The following is a 19,332-nucleotide window of genomic DNA, read 5'->3' as shown; positions in this document are numbered from 1 at the left end:
GGCCTAGTCAAAGCCCAGACCTCAATCCAATTGAGAATCTGTGGTATGACTTAAAGATTGCTGTACACCAGCGGAACCCATCCAACTTGAAGGAGCTGGAGCAGTTTTGCCTTGAAGAATGGGCAAAAATCCCAGTGGCTAGATGTACCAAGCTTATAGAGACATACCCCAAGAGACTTGCAGCCGTAATTGTCGCAAAAGGTGGCTCTACAAAGTATTGACTTTGGGGGGGTGAATAGTTATGCACGCTCAAGTTCTGTTTTTTTGACTAGCAGGCGATGCTGCTAGTCTGATGTATAATCTAGTAGACGGGACCATTCTTCAACAAGAGTGAAGCAAGGACGATGGATTGATTGGGCCATATTGATGCGCGTCACATGAAAACAAACATGTCTGACTTCAGAGGGTCTAACGAAGAAATCAGTATAATGTATCGTATTGGACGTTGGGGAAATTGGAAGAGTAGGGGGAGTCGGAGGAGAAATGTCATCCCTAGACAAGGCAAGAACTAGATGTATATCAGGAGAAGTCCAGTACTATCATAAGGAGAGTTATACTTGGAATACGGAGGAGGAATGGAGGGGAAAAGAGAGGCAGAGGAGGTCTAAGAGAGAGAAGGAAGAGGGTGAGCTTGAGTCAGTTAAAAATGTTGGGAAAAAGGGAGATGGTTTGTAAAAGAAGAATGGTAGAAAGTGTAAACAGAGTGAGCTGATGACAGGAGGAGAAATGTAAGTGAATGAGGGCAAAGTATCGGAGGTGGTAGGTGTGGTGAAGTTCTCGGAGCCCGAGGTTTGCACCAAGGGTCAGGAGAAAGATGAGTCTGTGACAGTAGGAGTAGAAGTTTTTTGAAAAAGTGGACCCTTGCCTTTTGGCTGATCCATTGTGGTTTCAGGGTGGGTGAAAACAGAGTTGGGTGCTGTGAAATCGGTGAGGGTAACCAGAAGTGATCTAGTGATAATTGTTTGTGTTTCTGCTGGTCAGAGGGAGCAGGTGCTCCGTCTTAAACGAATGGGGGCAAGGAATGTGAATTGTTTTGCTCTCAAGAAAAGGGCACCATTGAAAGGCGTGATTACTGGGGTAGCGGTAAATGTGAAAGCTGACCAGCTGAAGGGGAAGATTCCCGGTGTTTGTGATGCTCGTCGTTTGGTGCGACGCGGACAGGGTGGCATGAGTGGAGAGACAAGAGTCATTGTCTGTTCTTTTGAGTTTTGATGTTGAGTCTTTGCCCGACAAGGTGATGTTAGGATATATAAGTTATCCGGTACGAGCTTTTGTGCCGAATACATTACGTTGTTACAGGTGTCAAGCTTATGGGCATGTGGCAGCAGTGTGTAGGAGGGAGGTTCCTAAGTGTGAGAAGTGTGCAGAAGAGCATGAGACAAAGGAATATGTATCATTGGTGAAAGTAGTGGTATGTGTTAATTCTAGGGATGCCCATTGGGCTGGGGCTCCGAAATGTCCCGTGCGAGAGAGGCAAGTTGAGGTTTCCAGGGTTAGAGTAGTGCAGAAGTTGTCATATGCTGAGGCAGTGAAGAAAGTAGAGGAAGATGGGTCAAGGGGGAGGAATCCTGAGAGGAATGGTGTGAGTAGTAGAGATGTACCAGTACAGAGGGATAAACCAACAAGTGATTTATGTTTCAGTAAGATTGGATTTTTGGCATTTATAGCAATGGCTATCAACTGTACTGCAGGGGTGGAACGTAAATTGCAGAAAATAGAGGTTGTGGTGGCAGCTGCAGAGAGGTATTTGGGTGTGCAAGACTTGACATCAGAAGAGTTACAGTGTGTGTTAAGTGGTGGTGTCCCATCCCTTCAGGCTGTAAATAGTGGAGTATGGTAGTTATAATTATTATAAATATTTAGTTTTTTGTGAGTGTAGTATTAGATGGTAGGGTATTTTTTTATTTTTAAAGCGAAGTATAAGGGAGTTATACTCCAGTGTAGTAGGTGGCGGTAATGCAACATTTACTGGATACCAACCGCCCTTAAACCTAATCAAAGAAGATTATTCAACAACAATGAAATCTTGTCAACCACCTCTGTAGCTTGCTAGCCAATATATCTGAAACATTGGAGCTCTTTAGACGCTTATACATTTCCGTTGTATCTACTAGTTACCCCATTTCATTGCTAATAGTTGTTGTTAGTCAGCTAACTGTCTGGATAAAGTAACACTAGGCTAGTCGCTAGCTAGCTAACATCCTCGACCATGAGCTCACTAAGCTACTCCCCCCCTGCTAAAGAAGAGGTCTGCTGGACGGAGAAAGAAACTCTCGTGAAAGTGGAGAATGAAGAAGAGGCCGTCACCGTAAAAAAAGAGGTAGAGGGTGAATCTGTCGCAGTGAAAGAAGAAGAGAAAGAAGTTACAGTGAAAGAAGAGGAAGGAGCTTTCAGAGTGAAAGAGGAGGACGTTACTGTGAAAGAAGACGAGGAGGAAAATAAAAATGAGGATGCTTTTTTTGGAGTGAAAGAGGAGGAGATGACTGTCGCAGTGAAGGGAGAGGGATACGTTTTTGGAGTGAAGGAGGGGGAGATTACTGTCACATTGGAGGAGGAGACTGGCGATCTGATTAGCACCAGTAAGTACTGTCTCAAAAACAGGGGCAAAAACTCTGCAGTTGTTGAATGTGTGGTTTAAAAGGGGCATTCTATTACGTTTTACTGTACTATTTAGTTAAAGCTACAAAGAGTGGGGACCACCAACAAAACATAACAATGTATCAAATACATACAAAATAGCACTTTATGCTTTCTATGATAAAGGTAGCTAGTTTATTTTAATTCCTGCACACGGTATGAATATAATAGTTGTTTATTCACACTAGTTTAATTTCTATCTACCAAAACAAGGGTAGTGGTCTTAGAATATTACAGATGCTATGTGTTAGTATAACACAAATACCAGACGTGGCTTTTATCAGCTTGTCTTTGTGATAAACTTGGCCTCAGGTTATTGAGGGATCTGATTTGGATTAAACCTCACAGGAAGACAGTTGTATCATGTGGATGTTTCATTCAGGGTCATATTCATTAGTGCACTTCTTCTTAAATGAGGTTTAACGGCGGTTGGCATCCAACATGTTGCATTACCGCCACATACTAGACTGGAGTACAACTCCCTTATATTTTGCTTGGAAAATAAAATAAAGAAATTCCTACCATCTAACACTACACTCACAACCTTTGTTTATTTTTTAAACAAAATAAACCATTTAACACCACCCTACTCCACTATTTAAATCTATGTATTCCTACCTCATGCCCTCAACCTGAAAGGATGGGACATCACCACTTAACATGAGAAGAATTACAGGGTGTGTTAAGTCTGCATCTGCCACCACAACCTACATTTTCTTAGACGTATGTTCCATCCCTGCAGTACAATCAATACCCATTACTATAAATGCTAAAAATCCAATCTTACTGAAACATATATCACTTGTTGGCCTTTCCCTCTGTACTGGTACATATCTCCTACTCTCACCACTCCTCCCCCTTGACCCATCTTCCTCTACTTTCTTCACTGCCTCAGCACATGACAACTTCTTCACTACTCTTACCCTGGAAACCTCAACCTGCCTCTCTCGCACGCGACATACCACTACTTTCCCCAATGATACATATTCCTTTGTCTCATGCCCTTCTGCACACTTCTCACACCTTGGAACCTCCCTCCTACACACTGCTGCCAGATGCCCATAAGTTTGACACCTGAAACATCATAATATATTCGGCACATAAGCCCGTACAGGATAACTCACTTCACTTTGTCGGGCAAAGACTCAACTTCAAAACTCAAAAGAACAGACAATGACTCTTCTGTTTCCCCACTCTCGCCACCCTGTTTGCGTCGCACCAAACGACGAGCATCACAAACACTGGTAATCTTCCCCTTCAGTTGGTCAACTTTTACATTTACTGATACCCCAGTACTGACTCCTTTCAATGGCGCCCTTTTCTTGAGAGCAAAACAATTCACATTTCTTGCCCCCATTTGTTTAACTCCGAGCGCCTTCTCCCTCTGACCAACAGAAACACAAACAATTATCACTAAACCACTTCTGGTTACCCTCACCGATTCCACTATACCCAACTCTTTTTTTCACCCACCCTGAAACCACAAATGGATCAGCCAAAAGGCAAGGGTCAACTTTTTCCAAAAACTTAACTCCTACTGTCACAGACTCATCTTTCTCCTGACCCTCGGTGTAAGCCTCGGGCTCCGAGTACTTCACCACACCTACCACCTCCGATACTTCACCCTCATTCACTTCCATTTCTCCTCCTGTCTTCAGCTCACTCTGCTTACATTTTCTACCATTCTTCTTTAACAAACCTTCTCCCTTTTTCCCGTCATTTGTAACCGACTCAAGCTCACAATCTTCCTCCCTCTCTCTCTTAGACCTCCTCTGCCTCTCTTTTTCACTCCATTCCTCCTCCTTAATCCAAGTATATCTCTCCTTATGATAATACTGCACTTCTCCTAACGTACATCTTGTTCTTGCTTTCTCAAGGGACGCCATTTATGAGGCTCTCCAACCAAATCTTTGTCTAACGTTACTTCCACCGTACTCCTGGTTTGCAGCAGGGGACTCTGGCATCCCTACGACGTTTCTCGAGATGTTTTCCCTTTTTGCAGTCCCAAAAACGTATTCCGTCGTTTATTTTCTCGACCACCCAATGAATCACTTCCGAAGCACGTACTCCTTCAGTGGACCTCAACCTCACCGCCTTCTTCACCAGTGGAGTTGTCTAAATAACCAGCGGTTACATGTCTCCATCTAGTGGACTGGAATGGGAAGTACAGCTTCATTAGTGCACGCCCGTAGCAAAACGTTTTTGCAACTCAAAACGAAAGCAAGCATTTCTTATTGGACAAGATCAGGTAGTCCGTCCATCCCCCCGCCACATTTCGGCCTGTTTGCTTCCGTTTATACAACCCTAGTCTCTCTGGAGTCATTCCAAAGCACAATAAAGAGGATTGAGGATTTCGACCCCCACCATCTGAAATAATTCCTGTAGTTAGAAACAGACAAGATTAGCATTCCTGAAACATTATATTTTGTTGAAATATAATATGATCTCTGAGAAATTAAGCTAATTGATTGCACCCAATTTGGCCATTTTAATTTATGGGATTCATATAATCTTATATAAATATAGTACATTTACATTTTACATTTTACATTTACATTACATTTTAGTAATTTAGCAGACGCTCTTATCCAGAGCGACTTACAGTTAGTGAGTGCATACATTTTTTTTCATACCTAACATCCGATTTGGACAATGAGTAAGACATGAGGAATCCAATAAATGATCAATAGCCACCCACAGACCCCCCCCCCCTCCCCCTAACAACCAGTATACAGTATCAGTTCTTTATGTCTGACAAGTAGTATGGCGCTGCTGCTTGGAGTATTGCTTCTTCAACCTTTTTAATGTATCCCCTGTGAATCTGGTGCTGTTTTTTTCCCCCCTGTTCAGAGAAATTAGCCATTGCTTGCATTATTTAACATACATTTATGTGAAAGTACCACTTTTTGCCCACTAGAGGCCGCTACTGCTACTGCCACCACACCCTTTTATCCATTTTGCTGGTCTCTTGTGTTTATTAAATGGGTCACAACATTTTATTTACAACTTTGGGTAGAAAACCAATAGCTTTTGCTAATTTCTCAGAGATCAAATTATATTTCAACAAAATAATGTTTCAAGAATGCAAATATTATATGTTTCTAACTAAAGAAACAATTTCAGAACAACCTTTGATGGTGGGTGTCATGGCTTGCTGAAATGACATGGAATGACCCTCTGTTTAACTAAATACTTTGTTTTTCTTTGGCAGGAGAGAGACCAGACTCTCACTCTGAAAGCGGGACGAGTCCCTCAGAGGAACCAGACCCAGAAACGTCCAAACCAGCAAGACCACATCACTGCTCTCAGTGTGGAAAGAGATTTATCCAGTTAGGGCACCTGAAAGAACATGAGAGAATACACACAGGAGAGAAGCCTTACCACTGCTCCCAATGTGAAAATAGATTTTCCTCATCAGGGTCCCTGAAATCACACGAGAGAACGCACTCAGGAGAGAAGCCTTTCCAATGCTCCCAGTGTGGAAAGAGTTTTACCCGGTTAGGGAGCCTGAAAAAACATGAGAGAATACACACAGGAGAGAAGCCCTATCAATGCTCTGAGTGTGTAAAGAGTTTTAGCTGGTTAGATCATCTGAAAGAACATAAAAGAATACACTCAGGAGAGAAGCCCTACCACTGCTCTCAGTGTGGCAAGAGTTTTACCCGGTTAGGGAGCCTGAAAAAACATGAGAGAATACACTCAGGAGAGAAGCCCTACCAATGCTCCCAGTGTGGAAAGAGTTTTACCCAGTTAGGGAACCTGAAAGATCATAAGAGAATACACACAGGAGAGAAGCCTTTCCAATGCTCTCAGTGTGGAAAGAGTTTTGCCCAATCAGGGTACCTGAAGTCACATAAGAGGACACACACAGGAGAAAAGCCTTACCATTGCTCCCAGTGTGGAAATAATTTCTCCACGTCAAGTAACCTAAAAAAACATGAAAGAATACACTCAGTAGAGAAGCCTTTCCACTGTTTTCATTGTGAAAAGAGTTTTAAGAAGTTAGGGAAACTGAAACGGCATGAGCAAAGACACACAAGCGAGAAACCTTTTTCAACTACTCCTGTGGATTGAAATTTACTTGGGTAAAGCAACTGAAATCACATGAAATAATCCACACCAGAGAGAAACTTTATCAATGCTCCCAGTAGCTAGGTTTCCATCCAATTTGCGACAGATTTCAATGCAAATATTCAAAAATATGCATGAAAAATATTCAAATTTTCCCACCAGAGGTGTGTTTCCATCAAAGTGACTTGTTGCAGATAAAAAGCAGTGGGTGATGACATAGTGCACATAAAAAGCACTAAGTCGTATAACTTTTCATTTAGGCCTACCAAATAAAACAAGTATATGTTTCCATCTCTTTTTATCTCTGTCGATGATTTGGCACAAAATGTCTGGCACAATCCAGACTCTGTCAGAGCCGGCCGCGACCGGGAGACCCATGGGGCGGCGCATAATTAGCCAGCGTCGTCCAGGGTAGGGGAGGGAATGGCCGGCAGGGATGTAGCTCAGTTGGTAGAGCATGGCGTTTGCAACGCCAGGGTTGTGGGTTCGATTCCCACGGGGGGCCAGTATGAAAATGTATGCACTCACTTAACTGTAAGTCGCTCTGGATAAGAGTGTCTGCTAAATGATTAAATGTAAATGTTAATGTCTGCAATAAACAGCAAATGTGCCCACTCTGGTCTTGGCACGTGCGCTCTAGCCAACAGCTCGCAGATACAGTGCGGAGGGTAGCCTACATGATGAGATTGTGGATAAGAGCAAAATCATTTTTATTTGTCAATTGGCAGCCAAGCACCGATCATCATGTCGCCAGCATACAAATGAAGACCCTGGATATTTATTGGAAAGGAGCATCAATCTCATCACCGTGCACTTTCACCACCCTGTGAAGTTCATCCTAACTTATTTAATCTGTAGCCAAATAAACTGCATGGTTATTTAAGTTGCGGTGGGAGGACCACACAACATATCAATGTGACTGCAAGTTTACTTCGACATGATGGTTATTCTATCAATATTTGTGCATGAAAGCGTTTTCACCGGAATTGTCGCATAGTTAATTTTACAGACACAAAAATATCCCACCATGTCGAACGAACAAGTTGTCTGTCGACATTTATGAAATTGTACCAACATTCCCTGTTTCTATCACACCTGTCGTGATTTGTTTTTACTCGCATAAAAAGGTTGGATGGCAACATGGTTAGTGTGGAATTATATTTACCCAGTTAGGGAACCTAAAATACCATGAGGTAATAAACACAGGGGAGATGCCTTACCACTAAATAAATCACATCAAATGGACTTCAAGTTCATGAGAGAACACATGCTGCTCCCACACTTGTCACATATTTTTGACTGAGATATTTTGCTTTTGTTCATGCCACATGAAATCAAATTGTATAAAGCGGACTTAAAAATACAGCTGTATTTTTTTAAATTTCGAAACATGAACTAAATATGGAGTATGTCAGTTTGAATGTAGAGGATGTCCGTTTCAGGGTATACGCTTTGTGATTAAATTATCCTTTTCAAACTCTGGCTGTGTGTGTGTTGTGGCAAGCCGGGGGCCAGCAGGGAGCTACAAAGGAAGGAGCAGGACCTTGGTCAGCTCCAGGGGGCTAGAGAGGCCAAGGTGAGTCAGCACCATGGACAGCTCTACAGGCACCAACTGGGGCTGGTGATTCAACACCAATACTACCCAGTCCAGGTGCTGCAACCAACTGGCACCTGGAATTGGACCCACCTGTCCCTTGTTACCCTAAATGGATATAAGTAGAGGTGCAGTCATTTGTGTGCTTGGTCAGACAGGTAGAGGGTACGCCTAGACCTCAGAAGAACCGGAGTGAGTATGATACGCACCTCGATCAGACGCCAAAGAAGATACTAGGCAATGTTTGACTCATCTGTCTCTCTCTCTTCCTTTTCTTTGCCTATAGGAAGAGGACCCATTCCCAGGTAGCACGCCACCCGGGGGAGGTTGAGAGCAAGTATTGAAACCCCGGACTCCAGGCAGACCGAGGAGCCGCCACGCCGGACACAGAGTGACCCACCCGTTACCTGAGAGGCCTTTCAATTGTATTTCTCCCCTCCCCGTTCCCCACAACCTTTATTAAAAAACTACTTTTGTTTGAGCACCGCAAAACGGTCTCCCGCGGTCTTATTTTATTGCGAGTTTCACCTCTGACTCCCCTGGGTTGCCACAGTTGGTGGAGGATGTGGGCACAACCCTCCCATGCTCTGAACTCACAATAGAATAAGAAGCCGGTGGTCATCATGGAAGACACTGTAACTCAGCTGGTGCAAGCCCAAAAACAGCAAACCCAAAGCCTCCTTGCCCTTCAGGAGACTGTCACACAGCTTAGCCAAACCATGGTCCGGCCGGACCGAATGACGGAACCAGGCAAGGTCCTCACCAAGCTAAGTGCTGAAGATGACATTGCAGCTTATCTAGAGGTAATTGAGCGCACCGCAGAGAGAGCGATGGCCCAAGGAGGACTGGGCTGGCAAAGTGTTCCCCTTTCTGACTGGAGAAGCCCAGAGGGCCTGTAGTGACTTGGTGCTGGCGGACGTCGACAACTATGCTGCTGTGAAAAAACGGCCATCTTTGCCCATTATGGGCACAACCTACCAACCCGGGCCCAACGGTTCCACTCCTGGGCCTATGATGGCCACGCCCCGGTAAGACCTCAATTAGCTGAGCTGGTTAGACTAGCTAGAACTTGGCTTACCACGGGGGACGGGCCATCAGCAATAGATTGACTGGTAATGGACAAATGTATCCGTTGCCTCCCCACTGATGCAAAGCGACATGCTGCCCAGAGCAACCCCCTGTCAGTTGACGCCCTGGTCGCTTTATTCGAAAATCAGCAGGTTACTGTAGAGATGTTGTCTTTCCAGAGATGTTCGATCGGGTTCAAGTCCGGGCTCTGGCTGGGCCTCTCAGCCACTCCTGCGTTCATCTTTCCCTTGATCCTGACTAGTCTCCCAATCCCTGCCGCTGAAAAACATCCCCACAGCATGATGCTGCCACCACCATGCTTCACCATAGGGATGGTATTGGCCAGGTGATGAGCGTGCCTGGTTTCCTCCAGACATGACGCTTAGCATTCAGGCCAAAGAGTTCAATCTTGGTTTAATTAGACCAGAGAATCTTGTTTCTCATGGTCTGAGAGTCCTTTAGGTGCCTTTTGGCAAACTCCAAGCGGGCTGTCATGTGCCTTTTACTGAGAAGTGGCTTCCATCTGGCCACTCTACCATAAAGGCCTGATTGGTGGAGTGCTGCAGAAATGATTGTCCTTCTGGAAGGTTCTCCCATCTCCACAGATGAACTCTGGAGCTCTTTCAAAGTGACCATCGGGTTCTTGGTCCCTGACCAAGGCCCTTCTCCCCAGATTGCTCAGTTTTGCCAGGCGGCCAGCTCTAGGAAGAGTCTTGGTGGTTACAAACCTCTTCCATTTAAGAATGATGGAGGCCACTGTGTTCTTGGGGACCTTCAATGCTGCAGACATTTTTTGGTACCCTTCCCCAGATCTGTTCCTCGACACAATCTTGTGTCAGAGCGCTACGCACAATTCCTTCGACCTCATGGCTTGGTTTTTGCGCTGACATGCACTGTCAACTGTGGGACCTTTATATAGACAGGTGTGTGCCTTTACAAATCATGTCCAAGCAATTGAGTTTACCACAGGTGGACTCCAAGTTGTAGAAACATTTTAAGGATGATCAATGGAAACAGGATGCACCTGAGCTCAATTTCGAGTGTCATAACAAAGGGTCTGAATACTTATGTAAATAAGGTATGTTTTTTATAAATTTGAAAAAATGTCTAAACCTGTTTTTGCTTTGTCATTATGGGGTATTGTGTGTAGATTGATGAGAAAAACATAATATTTAATCAATTTTGGAATAAGGCTGTAACGTAGCAAAATGTGGAAAAAGTCAAGGGATCTGAATACTTTCCGAATGCACTGTGTATATATATATATATATATATATATACACACACACATACACATACATACATACACATACTGTATGTCCAGTATGAAAAAAACTATTGGATTTAGGCTGATAGTCCACTTTTTAAGGGTTACAGAATGAGCAATGACGCTCCTCTTGGTGTAAACTCTATGGATTTGGAAACTGTAAGTGCTCCAGAGTAGAATAGACCCTTCCTTTTACTGCGACACAACGTACAGAAGATTGTGTTCAGTGTAATATGTATGTCCAATATGAAAAAACTATTGTATTTAAGCTGATTGGCCACTCTTTAAGGGCCGCAAAATGAGCAGTGATGCTCCTCTGAAAGAAGCTCCTACAGTGCAATAAATGATAGGAATACACCCCAAAAACATTGTTGACCTTTTAGGCTTGAAAATAAATCGTCAAAATATTATATAAATCACATAATATCGCATAGAAAATACTTGTAATTATTCTTTGTATGATAAGTAGTACAAAATATATCGATAATTGTGCACATTTTCAATCATTGTCACCCTAATTATTAATTTACGAAGTATACAGGACGGGACTCTTATTCTGAAGGATTCCAAAAAATCCGTGACCCAGAAGTACTTAGTTGTTCTTGCCTGCTTCACAGCGGTCTAAACCACCCCGGTAGTTTGCTAGCGAACATAGCCGATGTATATTAGTCACTGTGTTTTAAACACGCTTCTGTCGTATCTAGTTACCCAATTTAATTTAATATTTAAATTGTTAGTCAGCGCTGGCTGGTTAAATTAGCTAGCAGTAGCACTAACGTTAGTCTAGTCGCTAATGCTAACTAGCTAGCTTGCTAACAACCCAAACCATGGGTTCACAGAGTTACTCCTATCCTGCTAAAGAAGCGGGGGTTTGCTGGACCGAGAAAGAAACTCTCGTAAAAGAGCAGAAGGAAGAGGAGGAGGCTGTCACCGTCAAAAAAGAAGTAGAGTTTGAGGCTGTCACAGTGAAAGAAGAAGGAAAAGTTACAGTGAAAGAAGAGGAAGAAACTTTTAGAGTGAAAGAGGAGGATGTTACTGTAAAAGAGGAAGAAGTTACAGTGAAAGAGGAAGATGTTACTGTGAAAGAAGAGGAGGATGCAGTTTTTGGAGTAAAGGAGGAGGAGATGACTGTCACAGTGAAAGAAGAGGACAACGTTTTTGGAGTGAAGGAGGAGGAGATTACTGTCACATTGGAGGAGGATAAGAATGAGGAGGAGGAAGAAAAGAAGACTAGAGATCTGATTAACACCAGTAAGCACTGTCCTAAAAACAGGGGCACAAACTCAGCAGTTGTTGAACTGATGTGTGGTTTTAAAGGGCCACTCCGGGATTTAAACAACAGCAAAATGGCTGGCCTGACACTTGTTTTGGTACACAGATGAGAGATGGGGCTAGAGAAACGTACCCACTCTCCAAAACACAGGCAAAATTATGGATACATGGACTGACCATCCATAAGATACCAATGATAGTGGTTTAAAGGGGGCATGCTACTGAAGTTCTAAGCTTGAATATGTTGTTCTGTACTGTAGGAATTAATTGTTAACACTGCAAAGAGCAGAGGCAACCATCAAAACATTAATCTCTGAATATCAGCTAAACATGACACATACCATCTCAGTTTGTTCTGAAATTGTTTCTGTAGTTAGAAACAGGTAAGATTGGGATGCCTGAAACATTATTTTATAAAAAATAAAAAATAAAAGCTAATTGATTGCACCCAAGTTGGCCATTTTAATTGATCTTATTCAGATAATATTCAAATAAATATAGTACCCAACATCCGATTTGGACCAAACTTCATCCTAACACTGAGGAATTCAAAAGAAATGTCAAAAGCGACCCACGGACCCCCCACACTCCATGTCAATCCCACCCCAACAAGCAGTATACAGTATCAGTTCTCTATGTTTGACAAGTAGTATGAAGCTGTGGCTTGGAGTATTGCTATTAACTTTTTTTTCTTTTTTTTCTCCTGTTCATAGAAATCTGTCATTGAAGTTGTTTGCATTATTTACCATAAAGTAGTGTGAAAGTACCAGGTTTTGACCACTGGATGCTGCTGTTCCTGCTATACCGCCATAGTCTTTTATCAATTTTGCTGTCTCTTGTGTTTATTAAATAGGTCACAATATTTCCTTTGCAACTTTGGGGAGAAAACCAATAGATTTGGCTCATGATGAAAATAAATTGTGGTCATCACAATTCAAGCCAGTCCTCCATTTCAATAAAATAATGTTTCAAGGAATGCTAATCGTATCTGTTACTAACTACAACGATTTCAGAACAATCTTAGATGGTGGGTGTCAAAATCCTCTTGTGTTTTTTGAGGTGAAACGACCCTGTAGTGCTTTTCTCAGTCTCTATACTCGACATCCCATGAGAGCAAATGTATGACTAAGTTACTCACATCTCTAAGTTGCTTTGGATGAAAGCTAAATGGCATATCATTATTATTATACAAGGTTCATACAAATGCCTGCCCTCTGTTGCAAACCAACTGTTAGACTAGAAGCATTGGGTAAAAATCTCTAGATGCTTTTTCCCAGTGGAGAATAGTTTGAATTGCCTGGCTGGGCTGCGGGACAGTGGATGCGCTGTCCATTATCCTAGATTATCGTGAATAACTAACGGCTAGGGATGTTTTTTTTAAAATAATTACACTATTCGAATAGTATAATTCATTTTTGTCAGTTATCCGAATATATATTATTTATCATCCCATATTAACAGTGCCTATCTTGACTGGAGTAGCCTAGAGAAGCTAGCTAGCTAGCTTAGCTCTCAAACTCTAGGCGGCCTTCTGCCTTCTCCTTACAGTTTTCAGTGATTAGCTTCGCCCACGACTGGCTCATGTGAACTACAATGTTTAGAAAGATTGATAATCATCGCTTGCGATACGGCTTTCGAAACATATGGCCCTTATCTTTCATCAGAAAAAAATTATCCTTCAAATAAAAAAGATACACTTACTGCAGCAGTTTGCACAGATCCATACAGCTATGGGTGCCTCCACACAGGTGTTCGGAGCACACTTGATACCTAATTGTCACAGGTGGTCACCTCTGTCTTCTGTCTGTTTTCTGTAAACAAGTGCTGTAACATGGAGATATGGAACACTAACCCTATAAAGGTGTAGATCAATTTAACCTTGAGTTTTGAAAGTTTTTTTCTAATATGAAAGATAAGGTCCTTCTGCTTCCAAAACCATAGCACAAGCCATGCGTGTTAATGTTCAGACCTGGCATCGGGGCTCTTAACAAAACTCCCCCGTACACAAAATGCCTTCATCCAATGACACTTATGTGTAATGTAATGGAACTGAGAGTCATGATCAAGGGCTACAGCTAGCTAGGCTAATTGAGGCTACATGCTGTGCTTTCTCCCCAACCCCATTTAGATAAAACAACAGCCTACCTGTTGGTTGCTCGTTGTGGCCTACTCCTTCTCATTTCACTAACTTTTTATTCCGTAATTTTATTCCAACTTGCAATGCATTCGTGAACTCTCACCTGCTTTTATTGGCCAACATAAACAACAAGCTACACACATGAAGGCTTCCTGTTGCACCGTGCATGTCCTAAAAATTACATTGAAATTAATTTAAAATGCAATGTTATATCCTTGTATGTAACAATGTAACAATGTCACATGGATATTTTTATTTAATTTAGGAAAAGCCTTTTCAATGTTAAAATAGGCCTCATCAAAATGCATACTCACACAAGTATTTGAATACTAACGTCCGTTTTAATATTCAAATAACCGTGCACATCCCTACTAACAGCTATCAACCAATAAGCATCCAGGATCCAAATGTACTATTTTATGAGAGATCTAGTCTGGGTTAAACCTCAAAAGAAGACAGTTTTATCATGTGTAGGTTTCTTTCAAGTCTCTGTTTTGTTATTGAACTAAATACTCTGTCTTTGACAGGAGAGACACCAGACTCTCACTCTGACAGGGGGAAGAGTCCTTCGGGGGAACCAGACCCAGAGATGCCCAAACCATTAAGACCACACCACTGCTCCCATTGTGGAAAGAGTTTTACCCAGTTAGGGAAACTGAAAGATCATGAAAGAACACACACAGGAGAGAAGCCTTTCCAGTGCTCACAATGTGGAAAGCGTTTTACCCAGTTAGGGAACCTGAAAATGCATTTGAGAACACACACAGGGGAGAAGCCCTACCACTGCTCAGAATGTGGAAAGAGATTTACCCAGCTAGGGAACCTGAAGTCACATGAGAGAACACACACGAGAGCGAAGCCTTACCATTGTTCCCAGTGTGAAAATATTTTTTTCTCATCAGGGGACCTGATAATGCATGACAGAACACACTATGTAGAGAGGCCCTACCAATGCTCTCAGTGTGGAAAGAGATTTATAAAGTCATCTCATCTGAAGGATCATAAGAGAATACACACAGGAGAAAAAACATTCCAATGCTCTCAGTGTGGAAAGGGTTTTATCTGGGTAGGGAACCTGAAAAAGCATGAGATGACACACACAGGAGATAAGCCTTTCCAATGCTCCCAGTGTGGAAAAACTTTTAACCAGTTAGTGCACATGAAAACACATGAGAGGACTCACAAAAGAGAATAGCCTCACTTCTGCTCCCAGTCTGGACAGTTTTTTTTCTCAAGTTATGGGATCTGAAAGAGCATGAGAAAATACCCGGGAGGAGAAGACCTACCACTGCGCTCATTGTGGAAAGACATTTTCCCGGTAAGAGGACCTGAAATCACATAAGTATTATTGTTCTATAGTTGCCATGGCGCCATAGTAGAAGCCTAAGCAGAGTTTTCTTGTACATTGGTAAATATTTTATTGTTGTGTTTTTTTACTGAATTTATTTAATTAACTTTTTTAGTTATGTAATTGTTTTATTTTGATATATTCCTTTGAATATATTGTAATATCCATGTAACTTAGGAAGTGTCATGGATCTTTGTATTTGTGGGGATGATGTCATGATTGTCACAATTTATTTTGATGGATGTTTTCTTGGTAGCATGTATAAGATGATGGGTCAGTTATCTAGCATAGTTAAGGCTCTAGTCAGATACAGTGCTATGAAAAAGTATTTGCCCCCTTTCTAATTTCCTCTACTTTTGCATATTTGTGATACTGAATGTTATCAGATCTTCAACCAAAACCTAATATTAGATAATGGGAACATAAGTGAACAAATAACACAACAATTACATATTTATTTCCTAAACAAAATTATGCAACACCCAATTCCCCTGTGTGAAAAAGTAATTAATAATAATATGCCATTTAGCAGACGCTTTTATCCAAAGCGACTTACAGTCATGCGTGCATACATTTTTTTTGTGTATGGGTGGTCCCGGGGATCGAACCCACTACCTTGGCGTTACAAGCGCCGTGCTCTACCAGCTGAGCTACAGTAATTGCCCCCAATGACTCCAACCAAAGAGAGTGGGCAAGGCACCCTTGATGTAAGCTAGGATACATCATAAAATGAAATAGAGTGGGTTTTTAGTCCCGTAATGTGTAAGACATTATAAAAGAATAGGTTACGGACCTTTTAGATGTGGGAGAACATCATAAAATAAAATAGATGGTGAAATACTCAAAACGGCCAGGAGAGGGAGGCGATGAAATGTAACATATTGAATCATAGCACCAAAACGACATTGAAAGGAAAACTAAATTTTAATACATATCAGGATGGAGATTTTGTAAGTGTTTAATTACTAATAATTGCATGTACTAATAACAGTAATGAATGGCCAGCTTAGTAGACCGGTATATATATATATTTTAAAAAAGTCACCATTAAGAGTAAATCAGAGTAAATCAAATCATTTAATTCGAAGTGAGAGGCAGGAAATGACGAAATTATTACAGGCAAATCCGCAGTTAGAATAAGTATTTTGTAAAAGTAATGTTAAGTTAAGTAATTGAAGGGGACAAAATTGGCTATCTTATGAACAAAGAGCAGAAATGGGTATAATAATTTGATATAAGTTTGGATAAGAAGTTACGATATATAACATAAAAGGTCATAGAATATCAAGGAGTGGTAAATAGAGCTTGATGTTATTTTAGAGAGTAGTGGAAAGTCTGTGTTTTCTGGGACAGGCATGGCAGTGTCCTTGGAAATTAAAGTCTGTTTTTTGGTTCCGCTGGGAGAATGATTGAGAGGCTGATTTGGGTTGAATGAGGATTGTTAAACTAACAAAAGTATTCTTTGATGTGAGTACCTAGAAGTTTCTAACGTTATATATGTATTAACTTGATCACCCAAACGTAGACGTACGTCATGGGTGGGAAAGTAATTAATATGGGGTTTCTAAGTTTGTACCGTTGTTGGATCATATGATAGAGATAATATTTAATGATTAAACTGACCATAAGTAATGTGGTTATAGACGTAATGTATAATATAGTACAAAGCCAATATAGGGTTCCATTGAACTAATTAATAGGGTAGAGCTAACGTAGTGAAGTGATGGAACTTCATTTTGTATCAGAGGGTAAGATGAGAAACCATTGTAATTGAGCTATTTGTGGAGTTTATTTCTCATTTCAATGGCATAGAGTAAAATCTGTATTTATGAGTGTAATTCATATGATGGTATGTGTTGCTTGAATGGATACTACAAAGTATTTGGTTTGGTGATGTTGAATGGAAGATTTGTAGCGTGGTGCGTGGTTTAAATAGAAAGACTCACCTATTTAACAGGATAGCGGATTGTATGGAGCGACGGGTAATGGTGTTTCGATGGTAAATGTCGTTGATACAGTGGGGAAAAAAGTATTTAGTCAGCCACCAATTGTGCAAGTTCTCCCACTTAAAAAGATGAGAGAGGCCTGTAATTTTAATCATAGGTACACATCAACTATGACAGACAAAATTAGCATTTCTTTCTCCAGAAAATCACATTGTAGGATTTTTTTATGAATTTATTTGCAAATTATGGTGGAAAATAAGTATTTGGTCAATAACAAAAGTTTCTCAATACTTTGTTATATACCCTTTGTTGGCAATGACACAGGTCAAACGTTTTCTGTAAGTCTTCACAAGGTTTTCACACACTGTTGCTGGTATTTTGGCCCATTCCTCCATGCAGATCTCCTCGTTTTGGGGCTGTCGCTGGGCAACACGGACTTTCAACTCCCTCCAAAGATTTTCTATGGGGTTGAGATCTGGAGACTGGCTAGGCCACTCCAGGACCTTGAAATGCCTCTTACGAAGCCACTCCTTCGTTGCCCGGGCGGTGTGTTTGGGATCATTGTCATGCTGAAAGACCCAGCCACGTTTCATCTTCAATGCCCTTGCTGATGGAAGGAGGTTTTCACTCAAAATCTCACGATACATGGCCCCATTCATTCTTTCCTTTACACGGATCAGTCGTCCTGGTCCCTTTGCAGAAAAACAGCCCCAAAGCATGATGTTTCCACCCCCATGCTTCACAGTAGGTATGGTGTTCTTTGGATGCAACTCAGCATTCTTTGTCCTCCAAACACGACGAGTTGAGTTTTTACCAAAAAGTTCTATATTGGTTTCATCTGACCATATTACATTCTCCCAATCCTCTTCTGGATCATCCAAATGCACTCTAGCAAACTTCAGACGGGCCTGGACATGTACTGGCTTAAGCAGGGGGACACGTCTGGCACTGCAGGATTTGAGTCCCTGGCGGCGTAGTGTGTTACTGATGGTAGGCTTTGTTACTTTGGTCCCAGATCTCTGCAGGTCATTCACTAGGTCCCCCCGTGTGGTTCTAGGATTTTTGCTCACCGTTCTTGTGATCATTTTGACCCCACAGGGTGAGATCTTGTGTGGAGCCCCAGATCGAGGGAGATTATCAGTGGTCTTGTATGTCTTCCATTTCTTAATAATTGCTCCCACAGTTGATTTCTTCAAACCAAGCTGCTTACCTATTGCAGATTCAGTCTTCCCAGCCTGGTGCAGGTCTACAATTTTGTTTCTGGTGTCCTTTGACAGCTCTTTGGTCTTGGCCATAGTGGAGTTTGGAGTGTGACTGTTTGAGGTTGTGGACAGGTGTCTTTTATACTGATAACAAGTTCAAACAGGTGCCATTAATACAGGTAACGAGTGGAGGACAGAGGAGCCTCTTAAAGAAGAAGTTACAGGTCTGTGAGAGCCAGAAATCTTGCTTGTTTGTAGGTGACCAAATACTTATTTCCCACCATAATTTGCAAATAAATTCATTAAAAATCCTACAATGTGATTTTCTGGATTTTTTTTTCTCAATTTGTCTGTCATAGTTGACGTGTACCGATGATGAAAATTACAGGCCTCTCTCATCTTTTTAAGTGGGAGAACTTGCACAATTGGTGGCTGACTAAATACTTTTTTCCCCACTGTATGTATAGAGGGTCCCTGGTTCGAGCCCAGGTAGGGACAGAAAGCATAACTTTTACATTGATGCTATTGACCTAGATTACTAGATGAATTGATAACATTACGTGAAAGGAATTGTCTTATCAGCACATAGCGAATAGTATAAATAGATGTTTTGTTAGTTTTGATTATAACTAATTTATATTTTGTTGAGGTAACGTTATATGGAAAGTTAGCGATAGAGAATAATAGATATTGTAGAGGGTTTACAAAGTAAGTAAGTTAATTGGGTAATGAGACAAGTTGAATTGATGTTGAATTGGATTGTTTAATAAGACTGGTATTAAAATAATTA

General features: G+C 41.5%; 1 protein-coding gene across 2 annotated transcripts; it reads left to right on the top strand.

Moving 5' to 3' along the window:
• Positions 1-2,008: 2,008 nt before the first annotated feature.
• LOC121533100 (zinc finger and SCAN domain-containing protein 2-like) lies at positions 2,009-8,724 on the top strand. Of its 2 annotated transcripts, none has more exons than XM_045221879.1 (2): positions 2,009-2,579; positions 8,589-8,724. In XM_045221879.1, the coding sequence occupies exons 1-2, from the start codon at positions 2,210-2,212 to the stop codon at positions 8,609-8,611; spliced, it is 393 nt and encodes a 130-aa protein (XP_045077814.1). In that variant the 5' UTR covers positions 2,009-2,209; the 3' UTR covers positions 8,612-8,724. The 2 variants fall into 2 exon arrangements, with proteins under 2 accessions (XP_045077814.1, XP_041695169.2); XM_041839235.2 differs by lacking the exon at positions 8,589-8,724 and adding an exon at positions 5,849-6,793.
• Positions 8,725-19,332: the final 10,608 nt, after the last annotated feature.

The sequence above is a fragment of the Coregonus clupeaformis genome, chromosome 1 (assembly GCF_020615455.1).
Source record: "Coregonus clupeaformis isolate EN_2021a chromosome 1, ASM2061545v1, whole genome shotgun sequence".
Lineage (NCBI taxonomy): Eukaryota > Metazoa > Chordata > Actinopteri > Salmoniformes > Salmonidae > Coregonus > Coregonus clupeaformis.
This window is presented reverse-complemented; position numbering and strand designations above follow the sequence as displayed.